Source organism: Megalops cyprinoides, chromosome 4 (assembly GCF_013368585.1).
Source record: "Megalops cyprinoides isolate fMegCyp1 chromosome 4, fMegCyp1.pri, whole genome shotgun sequence".
NCBI lineage: Eukaryota > Metazoa > Chordata > Actinopteri > Elopiformes > Megalopidae > Megalops > Megalops cyprinoides.
In genome coordinates this window covers 6,768,115-6,780,856 of record NC_050586.1, presented here as the reverse complement: position 1 = coordinate 6,780,856, position 12,742 = coordinate 6,768,115, and the positions used below count along the sequence as shown (strand labels likewise).

Here is a 12,742-nt window from a genome sequence, read left to right as displayed (position 1 = left end):
AAAGGATGTTATTGGTGGCAGACCCAGGAACAGATAGTATATCATCCAATAAAGGCCCTTCTGTTGTAGTGTTATGGGCCGCTACGGCAGGAACATGAGCAGGGGCTGCACAATTAGTGACCCTGTAACAGAATCTGATGGCGGCTTCGTTAACACTCGCCCCGGCGAAAACGATCCGCAGCTTTTACGGCCTTTTAAACAGGCGGCTCCCACGTGTTAGCGGAATATTAACCCTTACAGTGCTTTGTGTTCTGTTGCCACGGCGATAAAGGGCTATCATTATGTGAAGGGCCGTGTAATATCCATAATGCGAAAGTATAAGTCGTATGAATGGGGGTGGGTTTGCTTTGTGACATTATGAAGCAGACAGATCTGAAGTGTGTTGGTTGGGATGCCGTAGGAATCGGAAGGGGGGGGGGGGGGGTCGTCATGTGGGAATCACATGCATGAGAAAAGGAAATGCTAGTATTTCAAGCTGGTGTAACATGGTCTCTGGACAACAAGCCAGTGGCCACCTCCTCTGGGGCTTTCCCAAACCTTGATCCTAAAGCTTGCTTCTAAATAAGACGGATGTATTTTGAATATCACATTTCTCTCATAAAGTGAAAAAAAATCTTCTCGCTTTTCACTGAACTTTCCTGAGTGCTCCCCGTTCTTTCCTGAATGTTCTATTGTATCTGGCTCTTGCTCTGCCAGCGCTGCAGCGAGATGTGCCCGAATAACTTAAACCATAAACACCAGCGTTGCTGCAATCTGTATGCGTCAGTGTATCTGACAAAACAAACATCTCATGCCGGCTGTTCTGACGTGATAAGCACTCCTGCCCTGCCGCTAGTGCAGTGTGTGTATAGCTCCTAACAGCAGAGGACTTGCTCTTGTTGTGGAGGTCGCCAAGCTCTCCAGTGAAATGCTCCCCCTGCTGGTGATATTTCGGTAACCCTCGTGTCATTATTTAGCTCTCCGAGCCTCTTCCAGTTGCTAATCCCTGTAGCATCCCAATGTCAGTGACATTATCCCACTCCCATTATCCTGCTGTTGGGAACAATATCATCAATGACCAAAACCATACAGATATGTGACTTAGTGGTAAGGGAACTGGACTTGTAACTGTAGGATTGCAGTTAAATCTCAACTGTTACAGCAAAGTAATTATCCAGTTGTATAAACTGATAATATGTAAATTGTAAATCATGCAGATCACCATTGATAAAAGGGGTTGCCGAAGTAATATGTAGTATTTGGGATATGAGATGGGGTATGAGCTATTACCAAGATCCAAAGATTTTAGTCAATGTTCAGTCGCAGTGTCACAGAGTTACCCTACATGTGCACAAGCATGGGTATGTCCGCACTCAGAGGCAAAAACATGTGAGTGGATGCTGAGGCCTCTCATTTTTTCCATTGCACTCTGGCAAACATTGCAACAGAAGATGACCATAAACGTGTTCCCACAGTGACACGCGGAGAGAGAGCCAGTCTGGTCGGCAGTGTTCCTGTAGGAACTGCTGCAAACGAGGACCCAAATCGATTTTAGGAGCACAGCCAGGCTACGGTTCAGTGAAAACATGGTGCTAATCATGGCAGCTCGGCACAGTTTGCAACCGGCCTGTTTAACAAGCAGTTTTCAGTGACCCCAGAAATTTTGGCAGTCGTTATCTATTTGTCATGACCCACCAGTGTGGCATTCACAGAAGGGTTATTTTTATTTTTATAGGCACCGAAGATGTTTCAATAAAAGATAAATGTCAAATGACAATGACAATAATAAATGACAATGAGAATAATGTAAAAGAATGTATTAATCTTCCCTAAGAGCGTCTGCTTGGTTTATACTGTGCTTGGTATATCAAACATCCATCTTTCCCCAAATTATATTTCAGACAAACACTCCCTTTTTCCAGAAAACAACCACAAAACTTTAACAATTGCAGTTTATTTCAGCCTCCCGTTAGCTGTAAATCTGAAGTGTTAACAGTAACGTGCTGATGGCTTTGCTCTTGGAGGCTGAGAGGCTCTGAGAGGCCTGGAACAGACGGAGGACGGCAGCGGCACGGAAACGGTTTCCATGGCGTGTTGACGTGCGGGGCTCTCTTAGTCTCTTGCCAGGCTGTAATTAATGCAGAAGGACAGGAGTGAGCAATAACGGCCGCGCTGCTGCTCTCGGTGTGAGCCGAATGGGACCGGAGTACTTTACCCCCCCAGGGGCGATAGGCGATGGGCGATGGGGTCAGTTCTGCCAGCCCCTTCCCTGTACTCTGCTTGCATGCTGCATACTCAGTCCAGCCAATCACAGAATGGAAAGATGAAATTTTAACCAATTAAAATGAATACCGATTTATGGAGTGTGGTTTTCACTCATCGCTGGGGTCATTTAACTTCAATCATTATTTCCCATCTGAAATGTCTAATTCACAGGGGGGTCCTGGTAGAAAACCATGGTGCCTGTATTCTGTTTTTTTTTCCCCCCACAATATTAAAAATACGTAACCAAGCTGCTGTTTTGATATAAGCAATGGGTTCACATTCTCCCCGAGGGTAATCGGGTTGCACGCCATCCTCCGTTTGTAGCCTTGTTCTTGTGAGGCTATTTCTGTCCTTCTGTTCGCAAATAGTCTCGGTGGCTTGCTTTGTGTGGCAGCGTCGGCCAACTCGGTGTGACCCCCGACCCCAGACGGTCAGCGCAGTTCTGCCTTTGTTGTGTACATTGCATTATATTACATTTTTGGCATTTAGCAGCCACTCTCATCTAGAGCGACTTACATAGGTTATATATTTTTTTACATGTTACCCATTTATACAGCTGGATATTTGCTGAGAAAATTCTGGGTTAAGTACCCGAACCGGGAACCTTTCGGTTAGGAGTCCCGCTCCTTACCACTACACTACACTGCAGCTCCCTGTGTGTGGTACCCTAAATCCTGTGTTTGTGTGCCCCCAGACGGGAGCGGTCGAAGGTGCCCTACATCGTCAGGCAGTGCGTGGAGGAGATCGAGAGGCGAGGCATGGAGGAAGTGGGCATCTACCGCGTCTCGGGAGTGGCCACCGACATCCAGGCCCTGAAGGCCGCCTTCGACGCCAGTGAGTATCACTTCTGTCTCCGGCTCACCACACGGGGGGCTGAGAAAGTCAGCGTCCCTACCAACCTGCTCGGTTTGTATAGAGGTGAAAAATCAGCATTTTGTGCTCTGAAGGTCTGTCATAAAAGTGTTTTCTCTCATGTTTGGTTTTCTATACAGGGAAAAAAAAAACCCTTACTTTCCACCTCTTTGGTAACGTGCTGTCTCTTTGTAAGTGAACCGAACACTCGGGCGGTATGTCATTTTTCTGACTTGCCAGCACAATTTTGTTTCCTGAAGTAATGTGTGAAGAGTTGCAGAATTACCACCCTTTTCTCATTTTCCCCCCATACTAATTCCCCTGAGGTGTGCGATGTGCGTGGTGTGTTTCTGCTTTTTTGGGTAGGAACACAGTATGTTGTGTGCTGTTTGAACACCAAAGAGGCTGTCTCCTCAGAATGACAAAACGGGTGAAGACTAAAAGACTAAAAAAAAAGGAAACCAAATAAACAAGCAAAAGGACAGTTATAATTTCCACTTCTCCCAAAGAAAGATGTTTATGTCATGGTAGAAAGATGGTTTCCATGTGTGCCTTAGACTCCCTGGTTGCCATGGTTACACTTCCTGTCCGTGCCACTGAGCCCTGCCCTCTGATTTGCAGACAACAAGGACGTGTCGGTGATGATGAGCGAGATGGATGTCAACGCCATCGCGGGGACCCTGAAGCTGTACTTCCGTGAGCTCCCAGAGCCCCTCTTTACCGACGAGCTGTACCCCAACTTTGCCGGGGGCATAGGTCAGTCACTGCCTCGCTGTCAGCAAATTATTCTTAACGGACACGCCCTGTTTAATGTCAGAAATAAGATCAGAGGATCTCGTTCACCTCCCTGTTCTGAAGTTGATTTTGCAGGAAGTGATTGCTTCGTGTTTTCTGTGTCACTTCGTTCCCAACAAGAAACTGTATGTCCTCGTTTAACCTGAACATGGTGTTAAAGGAACAGTTCCACAATGCATAGGAAGCACAACTACCTCCTGTCAGACTTTTTTCTATATTAATGGATAGATTATTCTATATTCTGTTACCATGCTATTAGACAGTCTTATGCAGCGTTGGGTCAAACCCACTGCTCATGTTATCCATTATCCATCCATTTAACACAGACGATGCGCTTCACACACATATGCATGTAAGACTGCACAGCTGTCTGAATCCAAATCCTTCTGTGCTCCTCCATTCTAGCTCTGTCAGACAGCGTGGCGAAGGAGAGCTGTATGCTCAACCTGCTACTCTCACTACCAGAGCCCAACCTGGTGACCTTCCTCTTCCTACTGGACCACTTGAAGAGGTATGATCCCTGCCCGTACAGCTGTCGCCCATTGTGTGAGCGCCAGCAGCGACCTTTGACCCGGATGCCATTCTTACCCCACCCCCAAATGTGTGGCTCTCCCCCCAGGGTGGCCGAGAAGGAGGCCGTCAACAAGATGTCCCTCCACAACCTGGCCACGGTTTTCGGCCCCACTCTGCTCCGCCCCTCGGAGAAGGACAGCAAGATACCCACCAATCCCACGCAGCCTATCACCATGAGTGACAGCTGGTCACTAGAAGTCATGTCACAGGTGCTGCACCTCTCTTAAATGGCAGAGTTTATGGAGGTTCGTGCCTCCAAGTAAAATGACGCACAGTGACTACAGCTGAATGGGCTTAACCTCCCGTCCCTCTTCGTGTCTGTCTCCATGTCTGCAGGTCCAGGTCTTACTATATTTCCTTCAACTGGAGACTATCCCCACGCCGGACAGCAAGCGGCAAAGCATCCTCTTCTCCACGGAGGTGTAGGAGGAATTCAGTCCCCTCAGCTAGCAAGGCTGAAAGAAGGGAGAGCCAAGGGAACTGGAGTGAGAGTTTTCTGTGGCTGTGTATTGGCTGCGATCAGCAGCGAATAGACTGGACCCTGCTTAGCGGTGACTGACACAGTGTGACCACCAGAGGGCGCCAGAAATGTGCTGAAGCAGCGAAGAGGAACCATCCCAAAATCACATTCCTTGTACTGTTGTATCATTTTACAAAATCTAAATCGTTTGTGTCTTCTGTGACACAAATTCTGCTCAGTTTTCCTCCCAGCATCTACAGCTTGTGTGCAATCACTTCAGTGTGTCAAGTTGTGCACTCAAAAGGCTTTGGTTAGAACAATAACACCTGGCAAGGGACACAGGCATCCAGATTTTTCTGTTGTTTCCCTGTCCTTGTTCTATTGTTATTCATGTCGGAGCTGCTTTTTTTGTTGGGCGACTGCAACACTGCATTTCCCCAGCAGAGGGCCAAATATTACACACTGCGCATCCGTCCGGCTTTGATTTTGCTTAATCATAAGCGTCCTCAACTTTTTTTTTTTGTTGAGCATTTTTTAAGGCTTATACAGACAGGCTTGAAGTAATGGTGAAGGAAGGAGAACATATACTTGCAACTGCGTCTTAATGATTGTGTCTTAATTGCAGGATACTCTTCTTAAAAACATGAAATTCCAGGTTGCCATTGCTGGGCCAAGTGTATTTAAGACAATCAGGTCATGTCAGCGGAATCCAGGGAAGGCTTTAGTGTTGTACGGTTCGAGATTTAACAGAAAAAATATACTATTAGTCTCCAGGTTGAGGCTTATGCGGTTTCATCCTGGTAACCGAACGGAGACCGAATACGAACGTTTTTCACGTGAGGATTTAGGTGTGGATTTGGAGGCAAATGTGAAGGCTGTTCTCACTGACAGATGTTTTGGAAACTTTAAGGTGAGCCAATCTTAAGAGGGTGGGGGGGGGGCGAGAGATGGAAAATATTAGTAGTCCGTCTGAGTTTTTTTTATCTGTTGCGGGAACTCGGCGGTGAAGGAGATTAAAAAGAAGTCGTTTGCATGCAGCTGGGATCACGTCAGAAAGACCCGTCATACACTTGTGAGACCTTGACCTGTAGCACGAAGTGATCGAATAGCATCACACTGTGGGCAAACTGCCCACAATGCCGCAAATCTCATGAGGCTGTTTCGACAGCCTCAAGGACAGATTTTATTTCCTTTGCTAGAGAGGTGATAACTAATATTTATAGATTACCTTAGGCGTTGGTAATTCAGTAAATGTGTGCTAATTGGCTTGCTTTAATCTGTGTAACAACTAATATCCAGGAAGCATAGGGGGTTTTATATGCCTTTAGCAGGCTTGTCCACACACTGTGTGTCATAAGGTCGTATATCATATGAAGTGCCCTGCCAAAACACATTGCAGTATATGCACAGTTGTGTGTTTGTTCTTGTTGTTTGAAAGCAGAGCTTCATGTTTTTTTTTGTTTTATGCATTTATACAAGTGTGTTTAATTTAGTTTCAATGTCTCTATGAGAATCCTTCATCAGATTCTCATTTTTGTATAATCCCTCTCACAGCAACAAAAGGAATAGGCATACTATCTAATTCAAATACTGTAACTGGAAGAAAAAGTGATTCATCCTGACTGCATTCAAGACATGTCTACCTTTCCAAAGTTTTTATATTTAGTTTTTCCAGTGTTTTTAATCGTCGTTATGATGAACATCGTGGATCTTTGGAACCTGCCTCACCCTGCACTCTGCAGCTGAAACATAAATAAAAGCCATGGCTAACCCCAGACCTAACCCACTAGCCAACAGAGCCCAGTGCATGATGGGTACTTAATGGGTTTATTTGGGTGAAACGCTTCCCTATTGTGAGGGATTCAGATGGGAGGGAGGGGGGTGGGGGGTTATGCCCCTACGCCCCTACGCCCCCTATGGGTTGACTTTCCTCAGCGAAGGTCTAGGACTGGGTCCCACCTCTGATAGCTTTCCTCCATCCCACTTATGGAGGGCCAAGTTGGCCTCTCTTACCATTGGCGATGGGGTAGAATTTCATAGCAGTGTGCACTTAGTGAAGTTAGGCTATAGAACAGGCCTTCTCCATCAGCCAGATTGGGAGCAATATTGACTGGTATCACTGCCCCACGATCAGCACATTCAAGCTGGGGAGAGATTTTGCATTGTGTCTGAACCGAAGGTGGAGGCAGGATATACTTGGTCTGTAAACGGCAGCATCCACAGATTTAACAGGCTGGTTTATCTTTCTTTACTGTATTTTGCTGCCTTCTGCCTAGTAATTTTTTCCAGACAATTCAGCTGCAGTTCTGAAACCTCAGCTGCAATACCCAACTGTGCCAATGTCTTTGACTGTTATATGTTTAATTCAGTTTCGACCGGTTTTAATGAGTGGGCTGTCCCGGCAGGAAGCATACACAAGGAAATATGTCATCTTTAATTATTTTCTTAGGGGATAAAAAGGCAGAGGATGGTTATATTCATATGGCTAACTTTAGTGTTTATTAACATGCTGGCATGTTGATTTAAAGTTTTTTTTTATATTTGTAATTCTTTCTGCGCAGACTTTAGTTTTTATTGTTAAAACATAACCCATGGAAGCTCTGGTTATGTGTTCTTTCCCAAAGCTGGCTATTTTGGGGCGGTAAGTTAAAACTAACTCTTGCAAAGTGAGTATCTCTTGCAGAATTCGGGGAAGAAAAACTGGCAAACACAGAAACTGTGGACTGCATAAATTCAGTTTCCTTTGAGATGGACTAGAAGTTGCACTTATAAGGTTCTTTTCCTGTCAGAAGATCATATGTGTTCCCAATGTATACCATCTGACCTTAGGCTGGTTCTGTAGGGGTTATCCCATGGGGAGATTGGGTCAGTAGAATGAAGTTCTTGTTACATAATGGTATTTTCCTCTTCTGTCCCCTCCTCCATTACACTTAAAATGATTGTGACTATCATTAAACACTCAAAAATAGCAAAGATAACAGTTCAAGGAAATGTGATGTGTGTAACAATGGGACAAGAGTTTTTTTTTCCTCTCTTTAGGGAGGCGGATCAGACTAAGGTCAGGGAATCTGTCTTGTGTTCTTCTTGGTTTGAAGGAAATATGGCTAATTTGCTAACCTGATGACCCTCAACCATGCTTCCCAACCAAGCCGATTTTTTTTTCCTCCTACACGTAAATGTAGGGACGCAGTGGAAAGTGTTTATAACTCTTTCTTTTTTGGAAGTCAGTCTCTTGAACAATGTTCAGAATTTTTTTTTGTTATCATTTCTATTTATCTATTTCTTAAAAACCTGTGCGACAGTGTTAGGCTACTTTTTGCAAAACCATGACCTCTGCAAACTGGGAGATATTAGTGAGTTTGAACGCGGTGCCTTATCTGCACCAGGAATGAAACTGTGTCTCCGTTTCCAGGGAGCCATTCTCCAGTATTACCCGCTAACCAACGCAGTTCCAGTGAATTTCCCTTTGGGATTATTCACTTTTCCCCCTCATAAAAGCTTCATATTTCCTGTACGGTGTAAAAGATTTATTAGTACAATCCAGACAGTACAGCGGAAGAAGAAGACATTCCCTTCTTGCCTCATTTGTTTTTTTTCTATACTTTTTCATCTCTTTTTAACTGGAGATAATTAAGTGTAACACTCCACCCATGTGATTCAGTATTTAGCTTTTTATTTGATATGGGTTTCAACCACCAGGGCTTGAGCAGTGTGGCTCTGCTGTGAGAGAACAACTTGAAATAGAACTGCGCTAAGATTGTATTCACATCTCTCCTGTGATAGACTGATGCCCTTGTACTCACCCTCCAAAATTAAGGCACGACTTTTTCACTCACTAATATCCAAACCTCCAGAAAAGTTTTTTTTTGTTGTTGTTGTGCTCATTTAAAATTGTGTAAGACATCTAAAACTCCTGTTTTGTTTTATGTTCTATTTATTGTATCATTCCAAAAAGCCCACTGTGATCACAGAAACGTCTTTTCAGTCCTGAGAGAACATTGGAAAAGGTCTGGCTGAAAAATTTAAGATGGAGGTGCAAAAATAAATTTGTTACCCCCAACTTTTCTTTTATGGTCAGACGGTATGCAGTTTATCATTCCAGAAGCTTCAGATGTTGGGTTATGGGTTTATTTATTGAAGTACTAATCAAGGTTTAAGTATATAATTAGTGCTATAATAATATTAATAAAAAAAGTGTAATGTGTAGGCAGAATTAGGACTTCTGATTGATTGTCTGCACAGTGCAAATCTGTAATCTGTAATCTCTATTACAGGTGCTTTCTTGTAGTCAGTGGCCCAGGCTCCCTTTCCAAGGTCATGTAAATGGTTATTGTTAATTCAGAGATTTCTTACTTTATCTTAAAGTTCTGCTTTCTGAAGAGATGGACATTTGCCAGCCACAGAGATAAGATTTAGCTGATTTTTAATGTGCTTTTTTTTTGTTTTATCATTTTTTATTTTATTATTTTTGTTCCAATATTTGTGTTCTGATCATGTAGCTGTAAAAAGGGATACTGTATTCAGAAGACAAAAAAAAAAAGAAAAAGAAAGGAAAAAAATGTTCGAAAGGCATTTGTAGCCTCTGTTTGTACACAAAGATTTAAATAAAAACTCCTGTATCTATGTAACCCTGTTCCCAGACCCCTCTCATTCCCACAAAGGTAAGTGGTATGTAGAGAAACCTCTTCTTCTGGGGCAGTTAGCTGACAGACAATGGAACACAGACCTGGGATCTTGACCTAATTCTTAAACTTAAAGCAAATGCAAAAACACTTCACACTGACAATGTGATGTTAGTTTTTTTTCTTATAACTAATAACTGGCAGTGTAGTGTAGTGGTTAAGGAGTAAGATCTGTAAGCAAAAGGTTCCTGGTTCAATTCCCTGCTGGGGCACTGCTGTTGTGCCCTTGGGCAAGGTACTTAACCCATAATTGCCTCAGTAAATATCCATCTGTATAAATGGTTAACATTGTAAAAATCTGTAACTGATGTAAGTTGCTCTGGATAAGAGTGTGCTAAATGCCAATAATGTTAATAATGTAATAATAATGAGTTTAAGATGCAGACAATCCCATTTGTGGTAGATGTGGTGTCAGCTGTCTGAATCAGAGTAAACAAGATCAAGGAAGGCTTCCTGTAAGCATGTGGGCAACAGGAAGAAACAATAAAAAAATGACTCACTCCAGGGGTCGGAAGGCTAAGTCACATCACAGACTGCATGAACATTTTCTGGAAAAGACTGTGAGAGAAATCAGGTGCAGCAGTGTGACATCATAGCTCTGCCTCCCACTGAATACTTTGGAGGTTTCAAGGGTATGCTGAAAATAAAGGAACAGATGTACTAATGCATTATTTGAGTTCTCACATGATGCGCATAATATTCATTCTATGTTTGCTTCATTTTATCACACAGCCAGTGTTAGCAAATCATGTTAGAATACTGAGACCTGTAGGACTCTCAAAATCTTTTCTGATTTGAGGTGAACAGTGCCTAAGAATGACTTGTATCCTATGTTATCTTTTTAAAATGTGTTATTTCTGTTAGTATTAGCAGAACTTGGCTAGGTGACAGCACAGAGTAACACACAGTATTTGCATCTTGAACTGCATAAGCAAACCAAATCTTCCAGGCCTGTCACAAGGCAAACTAACTCCAAATTAAAAACTGACAATGCATGACACACACACGTGTGAATGTGTCTGCACACACACACACACACACACACATACATGATTTTCTATAAGACCAAACAAAACTCATACTCTAATATTAAATGTTAATAGTAGAACAAGAACAATTCATGCGTTTCTCATGAAATGGCTGCGTTTTGTGTTATTGGTAATATAAATAGACCTTATTTGGTTTAATGGTCCTGTAATTGTTTCATGAAATATTTTCATAATTATTACGCTCAAATTATCATTTGCATTCATGATGTATATGTGTAACCGTCGAGTTCATCACTGGCACAAGATAGATGAATACATGACATCAGAAGCCAATGACAAGCAATTCTGTTATTGCAAGACTAGCGAATAGTTAATTTTAAACCAATCATTATTACTTGAACGACGGTCAGCCACTGCGCTGAGTAGACTGAGTAGTATTTTACAACCGAACACACGCCACAGTACACAGGGATGGAAGTTGAGATCGGAAAGGGTAGCGGAGTGGAATTCGGTCAGTCTGCATCCCATAGTTCCAAGCGATCCGTTGAAAGGAGAGGGAGGAGTGGCTACTATAGATATAGATTGATTAGAGTAAACATAAAATAAAATAAAATAAATATGCTTTAAACGGTTTATCCAATTTGGTTTCCTGGTTGGATCTGCACATACAGGAACAAACGAAACACTTTCTTTCATAGATTCCAAGTACAATGCCTGTCCTATACGACTGCCCAAGTCGCACTGATTCATTTCTCTGCGTGGGACTGCCATTCTAGTAGACGCGTATCTATGTTGGGATCGCGATCGAGGGCTGCGAAGATACCCTGCGCCCAGCACGGTGACAACCGAAAGGAGAAACCCCGAAGCCGGAGACTGGATGCCGGAGCCCAACAATAAGTCTCTATTCGGAGGTCGGGAAGGGTTCCCCTAAACTCGCTCGCCGGGGATCCATCTTTACGGGGGGAAAGAACGAGACAGAGGTAAGACAGTTAGCTACCTAGCTAATGGGACGGCAAACATTTGGAAGCGATTCGCGATCGATCTGATTTTCTGTTCCAGTTTATTAGCCAGCTAATGAACAATGTAGCGCCGCTTGCCCGAAAATGGGAATTCGCAGGAAGTCAGGCGTCCCTGTGTTTTAGTTGGAGATTGTGTTTCAGAGCACCGCCAGTCTGTTGCTAGTGAAAACGTGTGCGTGGTAGATAACGCGAATTATGACAATATTTACCAAAGATTTGGGCGATACATAGGTAAATAGATTGATAACCCTGTTATCTTGACTACAACCTATTAAGTTGAGGAGGGGCTGTGTGTTGATGGCAAGATAGTTAGGTAGACAGTGTGGCAAGCCTAGCTGATGTTAAATAGCTTGGAGTACTGGTACTCTGCTCTCTCACCCTTTGCCTGGCTTGTGTATTATGTTCTAACTATCGATTTTGGGAAAGTATTTGCTTGCAAAGTCTTCCAGCGTTTCCTGTTCCCAATACGTTCGTTAACTAGCCTGCAATCAATGCAGCTAGCGTTAGTTAGCTTGTTAACTGGGACGATTTCTTGTTTTACCAATGTGGATACAGGCTAACTAGCTAACAATTCGGGGAACCGTACGTTTTCAGGGAATTAAATCGTGAAAATTGCCTGCTGCTGATGTCCAGATTTGAGATGCAACAATATAACGTAATTTAGTTAGTCAGCCAAACTAGCGCTGTCTTCAGACATATAATGGACGTTGCTGGTTGGTTAGGCTACGTTATTGAATGAAGTTTGAATGACTGCTACCAAGCCATTTTGCTGGCCGCATGAAAACTACTTGCGTTTCCGTAATTTGGTTAGGCAATGAGCTTATTGGTTATGCAATAGCACAAATAAATAGTTGGGTGACAACTGAATGGTGTTCCTCCGATCAGATAAGGCAGTGAGGGTCTTAAGGCCGGAGACCCCTTGAACTAACACAGTCGATCATCTTTAGCACTTGCTTGTTAGCGTGCGGTATGTGAAACGGCAAATAACAGTTTAACAAGTGAAAAAAGTCCCCTGTCACCTTATTTCGAACACTCTCCTTAGAAACACGTTTAAAGCATGCGGAAAAGATGAAGACCATGGGGTAATCTGCTAATATCATTAACGCTAGAATGCCACTCCTAATTTAT

At 43.2% G+C, this 12,742-nt stretch overlaps 2 protein-coding genes across 2 annotated transcripts in view; both read left to right on the top strand.

The window, feature by feature from the left end:
* The window catches only part of si:dkey-91m11.5 (PH_BCR_vertebrate and RhoGAP_Bcr domain-containing protein), a 93,071-nt gene extending 83,688 nt beyond the window's left edge, over positions 1-9,383 (top strand). Inside the window, exons 19-23 of the mRNA XM_036526106.1 lie at positions 2,939-3,078; positions 3,718-3,852; positions 4,297-4,402; positions 4,511-4,673; positions 4,801-9,383. Coding sequence (XP_036381999.1) covers positions 2,939-3,078; positions 3,718-3,852; positions 4,297-4,402; positions 4,511-4,673; positions 4,801-4,890 — 634 coding nt within the window. The 3' untranslated portion in view covers positions 4,891-9,383. The remainder of the gene's footprint in view (positions 1-2,938; positions 3,079-3,717; positions 3,853-4,296; positions 4,403-4,510; positions 4,674-4,800) is intronic.
* Positions 9,384-11,404: 2,021 nt separating this feature from the next.
* Positions 11,405-12,742, top strand: part of specc1la (sperm antigen with calponin homology and coiled-coil domains 1-like a) — a 40,192-nt gene continuing 38,854 nt past the window's right edge. Inside the window, exon 1 of the mRNA XM_036526663.1 lies at positions 11,405-11,575. The gene's annotated coding sequence lies outside the window, so the exon portion shown is untranslated. The remainder of the gene's footprint in view (positions 11,576-12,742) is intronic.